General features: G+C 55.3%; 6 protein-coding genes across 6 annotated transcripts; 2 read left to right on the top strand and 4 right to left on the bottom strand.

Annotated features, from left to right (window-relative positions):
- Positions 1-91: 91 nt before the first annotated feature.
- On the top strand, positions 92-4,864 carry CONPUDRAFT_145812 (uncharacterized protein; the record flags this gene model as incomplete). The annotated part of the gene is made up of 3 exons (XM_007773478.1): positions 92-3,554; positions 3,624-3,698; positions 3,757-4,864. The coding sequence occupies 3 exons, from the start codon at positions 92-94 to the stop codon at positions 4,593-4,595; spliced, it is 4,377 nt and encodes a 1,458-aa protein (XP_007771668.1). The 3' UTR covers positions 4,596-4,864.
- Positions 4,865-5,351: 487 nt separating this feature from the next.
- CONPUDRAFT_156641 (glycoside hydrolase family 27 protein) lies at positions 5,352-7,680 on the bottom strand (the record flags this gene model as incomplete). The annotated part of the gene is made up of 18 exons (XM_007773477.1): positions 5,352-5,627; positions 5,687-5,764; positions 5,824-5,937; positions 5,992-6,079; positions 6,135-6,142; positions 6,207-6,261; positions 6,312-6,364; positions 6,416-6,446; positions 6,503-6,516; positions 6,573-6,658; positions 6,722-6,760; positions 6,822-6,838; positions 6,895-6,998; positions 7,069-7,202; positions 7,255-7,396; positions 7,461-7,477; positions 7,539-7,553; positions 7,605-7,680. 18 exons carry the CDS (start codon positions 7,678-7,680, stop codon positions 5,352-5,354), a joined length of 1,347 nt encoding a protein of 448 aa, XP_007771667.1.
- Positions 7,681-10,429: 2,749 nt separating this feature from the next.
- CONPUDRAFT_60819 (uncharacterized protein) lies at positions 10,430-10,919 on the bottom strand (the record flags this gene model as incomplete). Its single annotated transcript, XM_007772936.1, has 2 exons — positions 10,430-10,716; positions 10,775-10,919. The coding sequence occupies 2 exons, from the start codon at positions 10,917-10,919 to the stop codon at positions 10,430-10,432; spliced, it is 432 nt and encodes a 143-aa protein (XP_007771126.1).
- Positions 10,920-11,418: 499 nt separating this feature from the next.
- Positions 11,419-13,526, top strand: CONPUDRAFT_167629 (uncharacterized protein; the record flags this gene model as incomplete). The annotated part of the gene is made up of 7 exons (XM_007773476.1): positions 11,419-11,577; positions 11,639-12,034; positions 12,098-12,505; positions 12,567-12,702; positions 12,760-12,809; positions 12,865-13,138; positions 13,200-13,526. The coding sequence occupies exons 3-7, from the start codon at positions 12,405-12,407 to the stop codon at positions 13,524-13,526; spliced, it is 888 nt and encodes a 295-aa protein (XP_007771666.1). The 5' UTR covers positions 11,419-11,577; positions 11,639-12,034; positions 12,098-12,404.
- Positions 13,527-14,281: 755 nt separating this feature from the next.
- CONPUDRAFT_167628 (uncharacterized protein) lies at positions 14,282-15,842 on the bottom strand (the record flags this gene model as incomplete). Its single annotated transcript, XM_007773475.1, has 2 exons — positions 15,529-15,842; positions 14,282-15,447 (listed from the first exon to the last, which is right to left on the bottom strand). The coding sequence occupies exon 2, from the start codon at positions 15,290-15,292 to the stop codon at positions 14,282-14,284; it is 1,011 nt and encodes a 336-aa protein (XP_007771665.1). The 5' UTR covers positions 15,293-15,447; positions 15,529-15,842.
- A 765-nt stretch (positions 15,843-16,607) lies between these two features.
- Positions 16,608-17,656, bottom strand: CONPUDRAFT_83979 (uncharacterized protein). The gene has a single exon (XM_007773474.1). The coding sequence runs from the start codon at positions 17,246-17,248 to the stop codon at positions 16,970-16,972; it is 279 nt and encodes a 92-aa protein (XP_007771664.1). The 5' UTR covers positions 17,249-17,656; the 3' UTR covers positions 16,608-16,969.
- Positions 17,657-19,302: the final 1,646 nt, after the last annotated feature.

The raw sequence follows: 19,302 nt of genomic DNA, 5'->3' as shown, positions 1-19,302 counted from the left end.
CATCCTACCATCATCTCTTCTCCTTTCTTCTCCCTTCTCCATTGTCATCCTTTATCACAACCAGCATTGCCCCAAAGAAACGCATGTCATAATGGCGTCTCTCCTGTATGCGCTCGACCCCAACGCGCACGCCTACCCAGACCCCCACGCACCCTCCCCGCCCGACCCATCCACATCTGCCACCCTCGCAAACGCCACCCACTTTCCCCCACCCGAGCCCACCCCGCCCCCCATTCCATATCTCGATGTCTTCACCCCCGACGGCTACTTCCGCCTCCCTACAGCACCCCCAGCTAAAGACGCTGATCGACCTCTCCCTTCGTCCACCGCCTCCACTCCCCGCGCGGATTCTGTAGCCTCCTCCAACGCCGCCACTCCCACCCACTCCCCCGGTCCAGATCCAGACCCAGATGCATCGCAGTCGATGCACGCAGACACAGATCCAGATCCGGATCCCCAAAAGCATGCAGACACCCCGCCGACCCTCTCGCGCGCCCTCGCACTCGGCACATCCGCCCTCCTCACCCTCATCGAGGCCGAAGCCGAGGCGGCCGCCGCCATCGTGCGCGGCGACCTCGCGGACGCGCGCGCGGCGCACGACGCCGATGTCAAGGCGTACACGCACGCGTGGGAGGAGGTCGTCAAGGACAAGATCAAGGTCGAGAGCCGCATCCACCTTCTCGAGTATCAGTTGAAGCACGCGCTGAGGGACCCCGATGCGGAGAGGCAGAGGCAGTGGGAGAAACATGTCGAGAATGCCGAGGCGGAGATGGAGAGGGAGCGTAAGGCGCAGTGGAGGGCCATCGCGAGGGTGGTGAGCGAGTCTGGGGGGAGGCTGAGGAAGAGGCAGGGGAGTGGGGAGATTGTGCTCGAGGTCGGCGAGCGGTGGGTCGCGCTTTTGCGCGGAGAGGCGGTGGGCGAGGGAGAGGACCAGCCGATGCAGCTGGACGAGCACGACCTCGACAAGGACGGCCACGTCCCCCTCAGCGCCTTCCACACGCAGCTCGCAGAGCACCTCGCCGCGCTCTCGGACGAGCGCGATGCGCTCCAAACAGAGCTCGACGCGCTCCGGGGCGAAGACTCGGCCGCGCGCGAAGGGCGCGAGGCGCTCGACGCCCTGCGCGCTAAATACTCCGAGCTCGAGGCAGCGCACGCCGATCTCACCGAGCGACATACCGCCCTCGAGACATCGCACACCGCGCTCCAGCGCGAACACACCTTGCTCGCAGACGAGCACCGGTCCATGGGCACGCAGCTCGCCTCGCTCGCCTCCTCTCTCTCCTCTACCCAATCCTCCCTCGCCACAACTCAATCCTCTCTCTCGGAAACACAGACCACTCTCTCCTCCACCCAATCCACCCTCACATCCACACAAACGCAACTGGACACGCGCGACGCGGAGCTCGCCGTGTCCCAATCTATCGCCGAAGACGCGCAAAAAGCGCTCGAAGAAGCGCTCGCGGCGAAAGACGCCGCCTCAGCCAACCTCGAGCCACTCGAATCCTCCCTTGCAGATCTATGCGCGAAGCACGCCGAGCTGCAGACGGCGTACGCCGAGCTGCAAGCTCAGGGCGGTGCTGATGCCGAGAAGGAGAAAGAGATCGAGGAGGCGAAAGCGAAAGAGAAAGACATGCAACGCACCGTGGACCACACCAAATTCGCGTTGCTCGAGATGATAGCGCGTCTAGCCCGCGCACGCGAGAACGAGGACGACGCGCGTGTGGCTCTCGCTGCTGCCCAGGACGCGAAGCGGGCGCTGCAAACTGCGTTAGAGCGCACGGCGCGCGCGGCGGAGGAGGGCCTGGGTGCGGCGGCGAGGCGCGAGGCGGAGCTAGCTGGAGAGAGGGATGCGGCGTTGGAGCGCGCGGAGGGACTCGTTGGTGAGCGGGACGCGGTCGAGGCGAGGGTGAGGGAGGTCGAGGCGGAGGTGCAGGCGCTCACGCGGACTCTGGGCGAAGCAACGAAACGCGCGGAGGATCTCGCACTCGAGAGGGACGGTGCGAGAGCGCGGGTGCGCGAGCTCGAGGCTGCGCGGGAGGACGACAAAGGGAAGAACAAGGAGGAAATGGAGGCGCTCATTCTCGAGCGCGATGCGGCCGTTGCACGGGTGGCCGAGCTCGAACGCGATCTCTCCGTCGCGCGCGGGGAGATGGACGAGGTCAAAGACGCGCTTGGGGCGCTCAGGGAGGCTGCGAGAAAGGAGATGGACGAGGTCAAAGACGCGCTCAGGGAGGCCACGGCCAAGGTCGAAGGTGCCCTCGCCGCCGAGCGCGCGCAGGCTCGGGTGGTGCGGGAGGCGCACGAGGCGCTGCAGACCCAGCACTCGACGCTCGAGCGCGAGCTCGACGCGGAGAAGGCCGACAGAAAGGCGGAGCTCGGGAACACGCTCGATGCCGCGCGCGAGGTGCTAGAGGCCAAGGAGACGCTAATCACCTCCTTAAAGTCCTCGCACACCGAGACGCTCGCGGCCCTCACCGCGCGCCTCGACGCGTCCGAAAAGGCCCTCGTGGACACGACGGATCGCGCACAGGCGCTCGAGCGCGATCTTGCGGGCGCCCGGGGCGCGCTCGCGGCGAAGGACGCGCAGATCGTCGCGTCGGCGGATCAGCGCCTCGCTGCGCTCGCGGACGCCACTGCGCGGCTTGCCGAGTCCGAGCAGTCCCTCGCGGGTGCCCGGGCGCGCGCGGAGGGGCTCGAGCGCGATCTCTCCGCCGCCCGGACGGAGATGGAAGCCATGGAAGCTCGGATCAAGGCGAACGAGGACGAGCGGGCCGCGGAGCTCGGCGATCTCGCCGCGCGGCTGGATGTGGTGCGCCGCGAGCTTGGAGAGGAAAGGAAGCAAGTGGGAGAGCTTGAGCACGCGCTAAGCGATGCGAAGCGGGAGACGAGGGAAGTGGAGGAGTCGTTGGGTGCGTCGCGTGCTGAGGCGCGGGAGGTGCGGGATAGGGCGGAGCGCGAGGTGAGGGAGATGCGCGAGGCGAGGGCCGCGGCGGACGAGCGCGGGGAGCGTGTCAGGGTGCTCGAGGGGGAGTGTGGGGCGCTCAAGGAGCGTGTTGAGAAGCTGGAGGCGGAGGTGGCGCGTGCGACGGCGCGTGTGCTGGATATGCAGCGCGAGGTGGAGGATGCACGCGCGAGCGCTGTGCAGGCCCAGGTTCAAGCGCAAGCTCAGGCCGACGCACCGCCGGTAGAGTCCACCGCAGCCCAAACACAGAAGGACGAAGCAGAATCAGCACAGCTACACAACCTCGTCGAGACACTACGCACACAGCTCTCCGCGCTCGAGAGCCAGCTCGCAGACACGAAGGCGCAGAACGCGGCGTTCGCCGCCGAACGCGCTGCCACGATCGGGGAGCTCGGGCAGCTGCGCGCGCAGGCGAAGGCGTTGACCGTCGAGCGCGCCAAGGTCCGGGCGCAGGCTCTGAGCGGGGCGAGCGGCGTGAATGGCCATGGGCATGCGAATGCGAGCGGGAACGGGAGTGTGGGGAGCAGTTTGACGAGTGTGGGGAGTGCGGGGAGTAGTGGGCTGAGTGTGGAGAGGAAGGCTGCTGTTGCTCGTGAGTTTTTGTTTTCCACTTGGTTTGGCCGCTGGGATAGATGTTGATGGTTTGGTTTGGATTGTGTAGGCCGTTCGAACGGGGCTGGGCAGGGTAAAGACAAGGAGAAGGAGCATCGGAAGGTGAACGGGACCCAGGTCAACGGTGCGTTCTTGATGTTTTATGCGCGCACATGTACCATGTACTCAATCTTACACCGCAGGTATTCGTTCAAACGCAAAACCCAAACCCAGCACCGCCCACCGCCCCCGATCCCCGTCCATCATGCTGCTCGACTCCATGCCCCCCTCCGCCTCCCGCCCGAGCTCGCCCCCTCCACCCCGCCGTGCGCGCGCTGGAGTCGGACGCACAAAACCCCCGAGCTCGAGAAAACGCCCGCACCCGCCCGACACGTCGGACGCACACGACTCGGAGGCGGACGCCGACGGGGACACGGACGACGAGGTCCGTTCGGTGCCGGAGATGGAGGGGCAGTCGGCCTCGCGCTCGCGAGACAGGCGCCGAGACCGCGCGCCGGCGAAGAAGCGCGCGCGGAGACGCACGCCTTCGTCTCCGTCTGAACTGTCGCGCTCGCGCACGCGGTCTGATCGCATGAACCCGTCGGATGACGACTCCGATCCGGACCAGGAGCCGGACCAGGAGCGGGATGAGAATGAGAATGAGGACGTGGACGCGAGCTCTTCCGAGCGCTCGCCGTCCCCGCCGCGCGGCAGGAACGGCGCCAAGTGGTTCTCGCCCTCGCCGCCGCCGCCGGACGCGATCAACGACGCCAGCGCCAGCGCGCGCACGCGCTCGCGGCGGACGAGGCAGGGTGTGGCTGCCACCGCTGTGGCTGCAGGATCCGGTTCTGGTTCTGGCGTTGTCGCCGGCGCTGGTACTAGTGCAGGAGCAGGGGCAGGGGCAGGAAATACGGAGGGCAGGAAGGGTATGCCGAAGCCGCTGACGGCTGGGATCGTGCCTGTTGGGCGCACGGGCGGGAGTACGGCGTCGAGGAGGGATAGCATGAAGGGGGCGGATGCTAGGGGCGGGGGGAGGAGGTAGCGCAGCAGTCGTGGCTCATATTTCCGTTTTATGTTTTTGTCCTTTCTTTATTTCTGCTCTGTGCTTGTTTATTGGTACTTGATGCGGTTTCCTTTGTCGCGGGCAAGCATCCTAGCATTAATCAGTTTAACATCGCGTTCAATTTTTGCGATATTACGTTAAGATGCATGTGGGTACGAGTTCTTAAGCTGTAGCTACAGGATTCTGTGTACTCTATACGTGGTGCTTTCCTGTTGCAAGGGATGCGTCTATTCTGAACTCAATGTCAGCTTTCAGCTTCACGTAGATGCGTTGGTGTACTGCAGGCAAACTACGCTTTTCTCGGGAAGAAAAGGGATTCAGAAAGGGGGCGAGCCGAAGACATGTTTTGCATTATGACGATCGAAGACGAAATGAAAGTACCTCAAATGACATGGATATCGGAACCCTGAAATTCGCTGGGGCTCCACCGCACAGTCAGCGCGAGCAATAAGCCGATAGATAGCGTAAGATGGAAAAGTCTTTGCAAACAAAAGCATTTATGTAGTGTGCAGGGCTTTGGAAGGCTTGCCTCTGAACGTCCGTTGCGGTAGTACACACATACGGAAATCGGGGGCCTTCGCTGAACTATACTAGTCCTTCTCTGGTATTCGTATCAGAGTCAGCATCGTTTCGGATTCATACCGCTTCCATGATGGTGAAATCGCTTCAACGTACAAAATGATACAAAACATACAGCATAAATCATCTTCCACACTAACCTCAGAACCCAGGTCATTACTGCGCATAGCTCGTCCCGTTCTCCGCCATACAGCTGCTCAAGTCCTCACCCGCGCACGGCGGAAACAGGCCCTGGGGCTCGGGACCCGCCTCGGTCAGCAGCAGCGCCGCGACGCCGTGAGAGGGCACGCCGGCAGCGGTGTAGTTGCGCACGGCCGTGCCGTTGTCGGTGTGCGACCACAGGTCGCGGACGTTGTACTGGATGCCGGCGCGCAGCCAGGGCGACTCGGTCAGATTGAAGAACATATCGGCGGGCTCGTCGAGCGTGTTGATCTGTCGTGTCATTCATCAACACCCCAAGTAAGCACGGACGAGTCATGTGAGGAACGTACCAGCATGATGACAGTTCCGTTTTCGCTGGGCAAGCTCCAGTACTGTGCAGGATAGGTGGCGTTTGTAATCCAATCCGGCTAGGAAGTATGGTTGACAACAATTAGTCGCTGCACCACGGAGAAACCGACAAACGTACGTTGATTCCCCAGCGGAACGGCGACACACTCTGCCCATACACGTTGTCTTGACTGATAGCAAGGATCTCGCTGTTCTTCAAGATGTCGACGTTCTCTTGGCTGATGGTCGAGAGCTGTGTTCCATGTCTGCGTCAGCACCTCTCTGGTACTGTTCAAAGGTCACGAACATCGGCACTAATAAGCAGGGGCGACTTCGCAAACGCCCACACGGTGAAGTGCGTCTTGGACTCGTCGTACGTCAGGTTGCCGTTACCACTAGCTCGTTCGTCAGATTTTCCACCACGTTTGGTATAATGCACCGTCTACTTACATCTCCAACTAAATGGGTTGCACAAGCGTGGGTCAACATGTGTAACACTTGATATGTAACCGGGAAACGTACAATATCCATATCATTGTGCCCATAGAATTGGGACCCGAAATTGATAAACGAGAGTCTGACACTCAAATCAGCAGATTGTCTACCTAACGGAGTGAAGGTGCGTACTGATCAATGATGCTCGTGAGGGATGACCAGTACGGTGCGATGTCCCCATCAATCTAATCGCCAAACATCAGTTTTTCCACATGTGCGCACGCGAAATGACATACCCGCCAGCTATGGGCAACCGACGCACCCCAGCTACACCCAAGCATCAGCGTCCTAACTTGTAAGCGTAACATCCACTGAGCACTCACAGCCAAACTTGACTCTACAGGTACGGAATGCTATGAGCATCGAACATATGCTCAGAAAGGAGGTGCTCACCCAGCCCCACTCACACAAACTGTAAACAAACGTCGTGCCTGTGCTGTTCGCGACCCTCTCGAGCGCGTACTGCATGCGCTGGTACTCTTTACGCATCGTGTCACAAGTCAGCACTGCGTTTTCCATCCAGAAAAGGGCGGGTCACATACTGCCGAGAACGTTCTGCTGCACCACGTCGTCGAAAGGAACTATGCGAACGCGCATTAGCCAACAATATCGATCAAGGAAATGCAGTGCTTGAGTGCTTACTGGCACAGTTGTCATATCTATTCGTCCCAATTGATCAACAGAGACGAAACGAGTGATAGCAAGGGCGACGCACTTGAGGTAGTCAAAGCCCCAGCTCTGGAACGAGGCTGCGTCCTGGTCCTCGTGGTCGAACGAGCCCACGTATCCTGCGCAGGTTTGCCAGCCAGAGTCTGAGTACTGTACCCCAGAGTCGGATGATTAGCCTTCCAATACATTTAGGCAAACGAGGAATGAACACCCACGATACCGGCTTTGCTGCAGAGCGGACGGTGAAGCGATCAGGACATATGACGTGAGTACGAAAAGGGGTGAAGTCTACACACAATCCCATCGAGTTGAGCGTAGCCGTGTAGTTATTCATATCTGGGAAGAGAGTCGTGTCTTTCCGTCCTCCATTAATAGCTATCTCATCACAGTCGGCAGAAAGGCTCACTATACTGGATCTCGCCCGACGACGAGCGGGTTTTGACGCCCCAGCAGTCATCGAGGTTGAACTGCGTGTACCCCGCATCGAGAAGGCCGAGCGTTTTCATATACTGGGCTTGCTGGAGTACGAGTTCTTGCGAGATGTCGCACTATTCCATAGATATGTTATACTCAGCAGAGATGATGGAATGAGTGGCTCTATGCGTGACTTACATGGTATGCATTCCAAGCTATACAACCAGCCATGTTGAAACCTCCATCACCTTCCGTACAAAACGGATAGCGACTCACTATTAAAACCAAGAACTATAGGGCGCAGTGAGAACCGATGCCGATGACGCCATACGACTCACTCACCGGGCAACTTCGCAACGCCATTGTTGAGCGCGACCGCGGCAGACGCGTACACCAGCAGAGCAGCAGCACTAAGCATCCTGAGTGTCAGTGGACGGGAAGCAAGAGATAGAGGGGGTTGAGTTGCAGCGCGTGAAACCGTGAGTGAGATCCCTGGTGGGCTACTTATAGCCTCACTCACTCGCCCATTATTGATTCATTCACCGAATAACCATCGACTACCCGGTGTCCGAGGAGTACACACCCATGCACGCGCACTCTTCACAACGATTCACGCGTGCGCGGCACATATGGCTCTCCGACCTGTCGATCCAATTCTCCGCGATCGTGTTTAATGCTCTTCGGGACAAAGGGCTCGTGATGTTCGCTCGTGATCGCGCGGTGCATGTATGTGCGTCGATTTTGGGTCCGCGAGCGCTGAGAGGTACTGGGCCTCAATCGGATCACATGAAGCTGAGGATGACGAGGGCATTCGAGTAGGAGAACGCCTTCAGTCGAGCCATAACCTCTTCAGTAGGCTAGAATATGCTTGATGGAGAGGCTCATATGGGCTGAAGAGGAGACGTCATCAGCGAGGTAATAAGACAATCGAGACTAAAGTACTAACACTGTACTGAGGTCCAGCTGGGTGTTTGGTGTTCGGATTCAAACATGGTTCTAGCGCAAACTTGGCTTCCTCGTACCCAAAAGTGGCCCGAGGCTGCATCGATATGATGACTACGGAACCAAATGGCAAGCGCATTAATAGGACGGGTTTACGATACAAACGGGATGGTTCAATACTTGGCTTCGGAGTACACGGGTGAGAGGCGCATGACTTGGACTCCATGATGGTCGTAAGAGGGGAAGGAACATTTTGGCTAAGCAAAGATGCCGAGGCGAATTATCTTCCGAGAGTGCGTGGGAACAAAGTAACCCAGCTGGCTTACCTCGCCTATCGGAGGAAACCTGACGAGAAGGAGCTGGGCGTATTTATATACCCTGCCTTTTCGCCTCGGGATGCTGGCTCCGTGCGCTCCTTCCGGGCCGCCTTCTCTCGACGATGCCTTGTCGATTCATGGGGCGACAATGAGGGAGGGAAAGACATTGGCTCTGCCTGAGCTAACTTAAAAACTAATCCGTCTATGACAGTTAGTTACACCCAGTGAGGTCGGGGACTACTTCTGGTCTATATCGCCTAAGTTGGATAGCAGTTACCATTGCAGTGGATCAACTCGACACCCATGTGAGTGTTCCTGGGACTTACGACCTGAGCCTTCTGATTTGGATGATTTCTGTCTATCGTGTTACATTGCTGTGTGCCAGTGTACAACGAGCAGGCGGAATCTACGCAGACTTTACCTTGGTAGCGGCGTGCGACTCACCTTGAGTCCCCTGGCGCTCTCGTTTGCGCCATCTTCTCCTACGAACGAACAAAGTTATAGGAGGTACAGTATCTTAAAATGCTACGACGAGCTTGTAGCATGGGATATCAGATCAATGGCCACCTGCGGATGGGATATGTACGGCGAATGTCCGTTGTCCTCTAGTGTGCAACTACGGTATCCGTCAACCAGCGTCCCGAGTATGTCTCTCCTTTGTTTTCCTTGCTTGTCGAAGGCCCACATCAGCTTGTACACTACGGGTAGATCACGAGCCGGATGATGATTGTACGCGTCGTACTCAGGCTCTCCCGCTGCGGCCAACAACGACGACGTGTCAGCAAATCGACGAACTTCTATCGTTTCGTTTTGTTGACGTCGTTGAGCGTAACTGCCCTGGATTCTGCACGGTGAACCTATTGTTTTCCTAGCAAGAGTGCATTAAGACGCCGTAGTCAAGGGACAGGCCTGTAAAACTTGGACGCAACTCACCTCCATTCTGAGACCAGGATTGGACGTGTGGTACTCCCAATGCTTCTCCATCGGACGAGGGTTGGACACACAAAAATGATGCGGAGCACGCCCCCTGGCCTCCCCTCCTCGCGTCTTTTGTCCGAACTTCGCGTGCATAGCCTTGCTGGCGACCATTTAGCCATACGAGTGTACAAGGACGACAACTCGCTTGGCTTCTTTTCTCGACGAGCTTCTCGAGCTCATTTCAGATTGTAATCTCGTCTTGATGCGTCGCACCCGGAACGGGCGCCTGCCACTTTGTGCTGGGGAGGTAGGCGCAGGCGGTGGGATACCCGTACTTATGTAGTATGGCACAGAAGTCGCTGAAGTGCCCGGGTACGTGCCAACGACCATACGGTTTCGGTGATAGTGAACACCGTAATTAGCACGACCAAGGAAAAGGTTTGTGCACCCAGTGAAGTGTAACCGTACCTCTATATCCAGGGCAAGCTGCACTAAAGCTAGCACATATGTGGTAGTGTCGAACCGATGGACACGATGAGAAGAGAGGAGAAGTTATAAACAAAGATCGTAGTCGACAATAGGTCTGTGTTTGTCGTATCAATCCTTTCGATGTGGTAGGCGCTCAATTGTCGTTTGCAGACGCCCAGCTAAACTGCTGGAAACCTCAGACTGCGTACTGACCGGCTGATAAGCACGAGCGGCCATTTCTACTATATCATCAGAAGTGATACTGTGATGGACAAGAAGTTACTCACCATCAGCCAACTGGAGTCTCTGGTACCTTTCCGTACGGTACTTGCGATGATAGAATAACAACAACCCCAACGTGATAAGCAGGATAGCTCCGCCCAGCCCTCCTCCGATGCCGGCTGCAAGTGCCACAGTAGACGTATGACTGGTCGTCCCAGAGGATGATGTTGCAGACGAGGTCGGAGACGAGGACGGTACCGAATTGGACGCTATTGGACAGAGATTGTCAGGGAACGAAGATCAAACAAAGGAGACCACAGCCATACAGTTACTTTGTGACGGGATATATTCGATGAAGTCAAACCACGTATTGCACGGGCAGCTCGGGCTCGTGTTTTTGATAACCAGTGTATGTGTCGTGTCGTTCAAAGCATCAGATGCAAACATCTGATAATGATACAGGGGAAACCCAGTGACGTTCGGAGCCGTAAACGAAACTGGCGACCCTCCGTCGACAGTGTACTGAGTCGTAGGCACCCCGTTGGTGCTAGTCCACCCTGTAGTTCCGTATACTGAGACCCATGTGCCTAGTGGGAAACCCTGTGAATAAGGCACGTTACGTCTCTGGAACGTTTTGACTCGTACCTGTGAATGCAAACGTTGCGGTGTCTCCGATCTGAGTCGAAGCGGAAGTAGTGTTCTTGTACTCGGGGTAGGTTCCACTCGTTATCCAGCTCCCACTGTACCGTATGGAGGCGTCACGATCATCGATAGTCACGATAGATGCCATGACCTTCGAGCGATTAGTTTCAAACTTGAAAATGGTCGGTACATGTCGCGTTATATACCCAGACAATGTCAGATTTGGAAAATAGGCACCGAGGACTCATCAAAAATACAGCGCTGAGAACTCAACGCGCAGACAACGCGCAGACAACGCGTGTGGCCAGCAACCAATCAATTTGCAAGGAATGGACGGAAAGATCCGGAGCTTCCAGACAGCTGCCGTGCGTACGCGCGGACCATGACCGAGCTTGGCCGACTATTCTACAGATGAACGGGGGAGAAACTTGTGCGAGCAGTACTACGCTTGCCTCCGCTGCGTATAAGTATAATGTGCGAGACGATAACATCGCCAGCCATGGACTGCGCGGTGTGCCTTAAGGCAACCTCAAGGTCTTACGAGTTGGCAAGCCACATCACAGCCACCAAGGTGTTAGTGACCGTGAGAAAGTCATCGTCAGGCCCAGCGTGTCGTCGTCTCTTAACTCTCTTCCTCCTTCCCGCCATGCACTACTACCGCCAACCTCGGGCAATCGTAACCATCTCTCTCTCTGGATATCACTGCCAGACATATGCAATATCTGGGATCCGCAGCTGTGGTGTTGTTCTCCATGAATCACGTCCGCGATGAGGTCACTCTGGGGCTGATTAGAGAGCATGGCGAGGTCAGGCTAATCGCAATGACTAAATCTCCGCTTTTTCCAAGATTCTTACGAGTCACAAAAGATCTAGACGTGATGTCTCTCTAACAATATTTCTAATAGACCTTGCGTCATGGTGCTAAAGACCGATGTCTTCCTCTATGGCCCCTTTTCGAGCCCCTCTGGGTGGCTACTCTCAGATCTCCAGCAGTGTCTCCCGTACGAATCGTCCGGATTCCTCGGGTGGACTCCAGGACTGTGCCTGAGGCACCGATCGTCGTTGTGCGTTATGCTTTCATATTTCCTACAGAAATAGAATCCGACGCGGTATCGCAAAATATCACACCTGGAGCACCACGATTGTCCGAGTCGGAATCGCTTCAACGAAGCACAGATGATGCACTCCGGTCAATAGGGGAACGAGTTGGGCCCATTTCGCCTCTCCCGCACATTCTCGGCGTACAATATGTCCATTGCCGAAGTAAGTCTCCGTCCCCGCTCGCTCGTACCCCGCTTTCTGTTTTTCAAACGCGAAGATGCAAAGGCACGCACAGGCACACACCAACCAGCTGAGCTCTCAGGTGGTCTCTGTATGCCCACAGAACGACATAAATAACCGATCCCGCTCGCGATTCACGACATCCAGGCAAGCTTCGTGGCGCCTGCTCCGTCTTTGCTTATACAGGCGCAACATAGACCTCCGATCCGTTCTTCTCCTTTTTTCGGCGCCTCCTAACTCTTCCGGCTTATAAACGGCCGTCAATTCAGTTCGGCGGAAATCCAGCGTCTTCCATCTCTTATCCTCCAGCCACACATTCAATTCCTTCGCCCCTCAGACCCTATTTGCAAACATGAAGCCTTTCTCCTCTACCGTTCTCGCCGTTGCTATAGCGGCGCTCGGCGCCACTCAAGGTGCCGCCAGGCCCGTTGACAAGCAGGAGCTCGAAGCTAGGTAAGCTTTCCGGCGTGTCAAATATCTTCATGCATCTCCAGCTAAACTTCGTTTGTGATAGGCAATTCGGATTTGGAGGCTTTGGCAACGGCTTCAGTAATGGTTTCGGCGGTTTCGGAGGCGGCTTCAACAACTTTGACAATGGCTTTGGTTTCAACCGTGGTTTCGGCTTTGGCAAGCGCGACGTCGAGTCCGAGGTATGTCACTTCAGCCACTTTGTCTTTTGAACTTACCTGACGAAATGATTTATTTAGGTTGAGGCCCTCGCTGCCCGCGACGCTGAGGCTAATGACCTTGAAGCTAGGTAATAATGTCTCCGCCCCTCCGGACTTCGTCTTCGCTAACACCCTTCTCCCAAGGCAACCCGGATTCGGCCGTTTCGGCAACAACGGCTTCGGCAACAACGGCTTCGGCAACAACGGCTTCGGCAACAACGGCTTTGGCTTCAGCGATTCCAGCAGCTTTAGTGACTCCAGTTTCAACAGTGACTCCGAGTCCAGTAGTTTCAACCGTGGCTCCAACAGGGGTGGCTTCTTCAAGCGCGACGCCGAGGTCTGTCTGCCGTTACTCTCCAAGTATTCATTACCGCTGATATTGGGACGCCAGGGCGACCAAACTGAGCAAGCGCAGAGCGTAAGTTATTTCGACCATCTCCAGCGTCGGCCATGCTCATCCCTGTTGTTCTGCCCTTCAGCCGGCGGAAGGCGCCTCCGACGCCACACCCGCCGACGCATCCGCCGACGGTACTACGGCACCCGAGGGTGATGTCAGTTCCTCTTACATGCCCAATAATTATGGTGGTTATCATCCTCCCTACGGCGGTTACATGCCCAACAACTACCCTTACAATCGGCCGTATGGGAACAGTCGTCCTTACGGAAACAACGGCTACGGGAACAACAACCACTACGGGAATAACAACGGCCACGGGAATGACAACAAATACGGGAATAACAACGGCCACGGGAATAACAACGGCCACGGGAACAACAACTACGGGAATAACGGCCACGGGTACTAGGTAAAGTATGGGTTTGTTCTTCTTTCATTTGCGACTTCATCTCATTCCATATTTGTAGATATCTGATCCCAAAGTAAAGCGGTGCAATCCCCATCATGCACGCTGTTGAAGTATTGTCAGTTTTTCTTCTATCGTTTTTCTTCTATCGTTTAGGCGGTTTCGTTTTGTTCCCATGTACGAGTAATTTGCACAAGCCCCATATTGTATCCGTCATTTTTTGCAATTTGAATCGTTTGGTTTGGCCCGAACCTCGTCTGCATCCGTCGTCCCACTCGCGGAGATGATTGGGTATGGTGTTGCCCGATCAGGTATCACAAGTCTCTGCGCTGGCGCTTGGACAGTTAATTTCTCAAACGACGAGGAGAATTCTTTGGGCAGATATGTGTAGCAACGTGCGCAATCGTGTATGTGGTGTACTGTGTACTGAATACGCTGAGTCACTATGCCAGCCTTACATCATCTCCTTACCAATGCAATCTACGATGCTGCGATAAATGATATGTAAATTCCGACGCTATACGCATATACACTACATGCAGCTTGAAATCTAACGTGCACAGAACCCGAGACAATTTCGATGAATGCGTGGTTACTACGATACATGGGCGCGGGTGTGTAGTCTGCTAATTGAAGCTGGTGGTAGGTGTATGATGCGAACGAAGGATGACTGGCGGAGAGTGAACCTGAACTCGCCTTGGAATGTGAAGTGTACGTGGTGAAATAAACGACAGATGAAAAGTCTCGGACCCCAGGCGTCACTCACGCACCAGAGCGGAAACAGGCTCTATTGACGCGATAGACTGCATGAGCGACTCTGCACACGCGACATCATCGAGAGAGAAGGCAGGGGCGACGTGCTCGTTGGACGACCTAGAAGAACCCGAAGAAGAGATCGACGCGGCAAGCTTAACGCTAGAGGAACCCTGGGGCCAAGCACCGGAGACGAGCGTCAAGCTGACGCAGGAGTCAGCCGAGTCGGCATTGTGATAGAATTCAACCTCGTACTCATTGGGGTCAAAGACATCACTATCCATGGAAGTAAGTTGGCACTGCTCGTGCTGGATCGTGTCGTTAAGAGGGGACGCATCTACGACGTGGTTCAGCTGCAGCACCCCACTTTGATCACCGCAGCCAAACGTGTCATTCGCCGCTGTGTGCTCATGCTGAAAGGGAGCCTGGGGCTGGGACGTTGCCACGGGAGAGAAGACACTAGGGCTAGTGGTGGGAAAGCGGAACGACCACATCTGCGCGCGCTCGATGGGAGTAGCTCTCTCACGAGCGGAGCACGGCGACGAGAAACTACCATGGCTGCCAGCGCCGTCTTGGTCAAGCTCGGAGACGAGGTTGCTGCATGGAGAGGGGGTTTCCGGAACACAAGGATGGACGCGAGATGAGGCTTGGGGCGGCGTGAATCCAAACGGGTTTCGACCAGAGTGCTCCACGTAGATGCGCTCGAGAGACTTGTGCCACTCCTTCGGGTATTTGGCCAAGATAGAGCGAGTATCGATGGGTCCGGAGAGCGTATGACCGTGAACGTGAACAGGACGCGTACGAGTGGCTGGAGTTGAGGTGAGCCCCAGCGAGTTATGCAAAGAAGAGCGCGCGGATATTTCCATGCCCCCAGGCATCCGATAGTCTCCCTCAGAGTGGTGTGCCAGCGAGTCTCGTCGGGAAGCGGCGGGCAAGTATGGAGAGTAGGAGACATGTGCGGCGTCGGCGATGAAGAGGACAAGCTGTTCTAAGACCTGATAGGAAGCATACAGCATACACAGGACCTTTCTTTCTCTAACCCGAGCTTGAGAAGTAGAGGCATGGGTGGAGACCAACGGAATGGACGAGTGCAGCGTGAGCCAAGTGTACGAATGTTTCCCACATCGTCAAACCACTATGGTCGTGACGGTTGAACGCCTCGAAAATTTTCCTGTTCAAGGGATGCCCGTTAGCCGAGAGGATGCTGATGAGACGTGAATGCTATAAGAGATGTGTTATAGGGAGTACGAACTTCAATTTGTCGAGCTCAGATGAGTGCCACTCGAACCAGTCTGCAATGTGCACTTCCAGCGACTCACAGATGGTTTGAAGAAGGTAACGGTCTAGATTGATGAAGCCGAGACGCTGGTTGAGGAGTAGGTCAGAGAAGAGACTTGGAGTGGACAGCGTTACGTAGTGCCAATGCCTAGAGATCGAGGCAGAACGACTCCCTAAAGGGTGGGATTAACTGGTGTCTTGGTGAGCCTTCTCAAATATCCCCTCCACCGGAAGGTTGTTGATATCGATGCTCGTGCGTTCCGCGAGAGAAGTCAAGTTTTGGTTGCTAACTCGGAGGTTGAGCGTTCCCTGTACAGCTGGATCCTCGATACAAGGCGCCATGGATCATAGCAAAGCCCATGGAGAATGGTAGCAGGAAATGTTTGTGGAGGTTAGTGGTGTTCGTTGACATCTTCGGGACGCTGTGCCTGTTTACCACGCGGCGTCCATTTCCCACGGGGGGAAGACACGTCCTTTGCCACTCCTTTGCCCATCGACAAACATGACCCGTTGCATGAACTCATACTCGAGCATCCTCGGTCCAATGCTTTCAGCGACGATATGCTTTGACTTCTACTTCTTGGCTACGATCCACTCACTTCATCACGACCAGAGCAGGTCAAGCAGCCCTTCACTGCTTTCACAGGGCTCGCTCATCAGTCTACCAGCTTCATGCATGTCACCGAGCTGAACTCCCGAGTTGCAGATGGAATCTCTGGTATGACTACGTCACACCACTCCCCTGGGTTCAACATACACCGGGCGAAAAGGTGCGGATGCTCGCATTCCGGGAGATCCACCCCCTCCAGTCTACATTCTCTCGCTCTACCGCTCTGTTCATTCCAGGACCTCCGAGGAGGTGCGGAAGGCCGCTCCTCACGCATCTCAGAGGAGTCTACACCGCAGGCCACAGCCTATTCGCTAGGTACTTGCGTGTCCTAGAACCGTGCTGACCACGCGATTTAGAGTTGGACAATGCGGTTTTGGTGCCTCAAGCTCGTTGTTCCTTGGTTCCACTGCTCTCGCGATCGGGGCTAGATCCACGCATTTCACGCAAGAAGAACGTTCTTAGACCTGCTGGAACTAGCTTCGCCTCGACGCCCGTCAATATCCGTCTCGAGGCAGGTACAGTACGTCAACCGTGTGCCCCATTGCCGTCATCTTCATGTTTCAGGCTTGCATCGAGACCATTTGCGTCAGAAACCCATTCATCATCTGCATCTCACATGCATCTTGTAGCGTCTGGATTCTCCCGCGAGGCAGTTCATAGCGCTTTGTGTCACTGCGGTCGTGATCGATCTCATCCGTGAAACCTAAACGCACGCGTCTATCCTGCATGCTGAAGTCGATGGAGATCTCTTCCACGTAAACATGCGACATAGGGCTCGTGCATCGCTCTCCATTCCTAATTCTCTTCACATTTCTGTGGCCGAATACGTTTCCACCTCACGGAAGTCGTGCTTATGAGTTGATCGCGGAGACCGCAGAGGGCATACTTTCCGCCAGGAACTGGGTGTGTCAACTTCCACTTTCATTTCGATCTTGTTCCAGCTGTTCGTATATGTGTCCGCAGGCTTCAACATGTTGTAACGACTGATCGCACGCCAAGGTGACAGACTTGTCATGAAAACATCGTCTATCCATGACTTTCTCGTAAACATGTAGCGTGTGCGATACAAGTCATCATGTGACATTCTAACATACCATCAACCACGCTTCTCCAGAAAACCTTTTCTTCGTCTCACGTCATTTAGCTTCAGATGCGGCAACAGCGCCCCGCTGACACGGTAGTTTAATTATCCACATGTTTTCTCCCTTTTCTCCCATGTTCGCTTCTGCCGATCACTAACACGAGTTGCGTCGCCGCATAAAACCACCGGCTGGCGGATATCGGTATTCTTGATTTGTAACAGCGTGCCATTTCGCGCGCTGTGCGTAGGCTGTCTCCCGAAGGTGAAGCACGTTGGCGCTGATCAGAACTGTTAGTGATACGCTTGGAGCATGTGATGCGCAAGAGATAACAGTGGAAGAAGAAGCGTCGTATCGAGTCAGCGGAAGCAGTTCGCATTGCCTATGATCGGTCTACTTCGACGGACGGTGAAGTAAGTTTCCGAGAGCCTCTTTCAAACTCGAAACTGAAGTTACTGTAGTGAATAACCTAGCGCCCCAGTGTACCTTAACTTTAATGATGACAAATGGCTTCTCTTCTCTGTATGTGCAGTAATTCAAATATTCCCCACCTGCTGTGTCCTCTAACAATAGAGCTCACGCGCGATATATCGGCGGAAATTACCCTGTGAGTCGAAGTACATTCCGTGAGCGGTAATGCAAGGGCCCATACGATGATCTCAACAAAATGGTCGGTTCTCAGCTCTACTTCTCACAACGCCGTCGGTTGGCTTGCCTGAGTATATCTGATCAGCTACGCATGGCGCAAGTTACCTACCAAGTCAGGATATGGTGCAAAAATAATGCGATGTCGTCAGCTCCGAGGACATGGGGATCCGGTATGAACGCCTCCTTTTCTTGTGCCGAGCTTCGTCTGGCTTATTTAGAACATGATTATAGGCTATGCTTTACGCTTTCTGGCAGCGCATGAACGCTGCGCCTTTGAACGGGACCCGGTGGGGACTTCGAACGCGGGGATTAAAATCATTATCGTCATGCGGAACAACCACTTCTACGTCTCCGCACAGTGCTTGCGAGAGGTTTGATAGGTAGGCAGGTAGGTGACCGCCGTACCAGGACGTCCACAGCCAAGTATGTTCGTTGATATGTTCTGTAGCATTGATCAACGTCGGAAGCCAGGTGAACACCGAAATGATTGCAACTGAACCTGTCCACTGTCTACCGTCTGCGAGTCCTAGGAGTTCGGAATTTACAGTTTGCATTCTACCGTTCTCGTGTTTTTTTACGCTTACCAGTGATCCCCTTGCGCTCCCGATGGTATGTACCGAGAGCCTACCGGCTTCCTAATAGCCTCCTCAGCCAAAAAAGCAGTATTGGTGCTGATATCCGGTTTAATTCATCCTTGCCAGCGCCCCCGTTGCGCCCCCGAGAGATACTCTCATTTCAACCATACACATATGCAATAAGCAGTAATGATAGCTCAGCTTGAGCCACTGCCCTATCTCCGAATTACCAGTACTGAGCACACGGTTAACGCGGAGTGATACAGCGAGGGCGCACTGGCACACCCTCGTTTGTTGATCCTTTCGGTCATTGAAGGTGCGTTCTGGTGGGACCCCCATGTTGTTAACATTGTGGGCCCCAATGCGTATTTTAAGCCGCCACCAGATGTCAATAGCCGTCAATCAGGTCAAATTTGAGTTGGAAGTTGTCAATCAAGCTGTCAGTGTCAACGTCACGGTGCTCGCGTGGTCCGCACATGGCCCAGGTGTGGTCGAACTCCATTGTGCCTATACCAGTATATGTGTTCTGTGTACATCAGTGGTTGCTCCGCACGGGTTGGCATTGCTTATCACATGAAGGAACGACTGGAGGTGGTTGGCCGGTGTTATGGTCTTCACGGACAATTCGCTGAGACGAACTTGCCAGTGAAGAGAGGAGAAGCAAAAAGAGTTAGTCGTCATACGGGAAAGCCACGCGATCAAAATGATCGAGATCCCGCCGGAAACAATGTTTCCCCTCTTCCCGTGCATCCGAGTTTTATCCGCTTTAGGACACACGCCCCTCCGGCTTCTTTCCCAATTCGGCCTACTGACTCCCGAATGCTCGGGTATCAACA

This window comes from Coniophora puteana (genome assembly GCF_000271625.1).
Source record: "Coniophora puteana RWD-64-598 SS2 unplaced genomic scaffold CONPUscaffold_10, whole genome shotgun sequence".
Taxonomy (NCBI): domain Eukaryota; kingdom Fungi; phylum Basidiomycota; class Agaricomycetes; order Boletales; family Coniophoraceae; genus Coniophora; species Coniophora puteana.
The sequence above is the reverse complement of the archived record's forward strand: the minus strand, read 5'-3'. Positions and strand labels throughout refer to the sequence as shown.

What these genes read in the sequence shown, in the direction of transcription:
- CONPUDRAFT_83979 (XM_007773474.1), bottom strand. Translation starts at nt 17,248, where the DNA reads ATGTCACATGATGACTTGTATCGCACACGCTACATGTTTACGAGAAAG.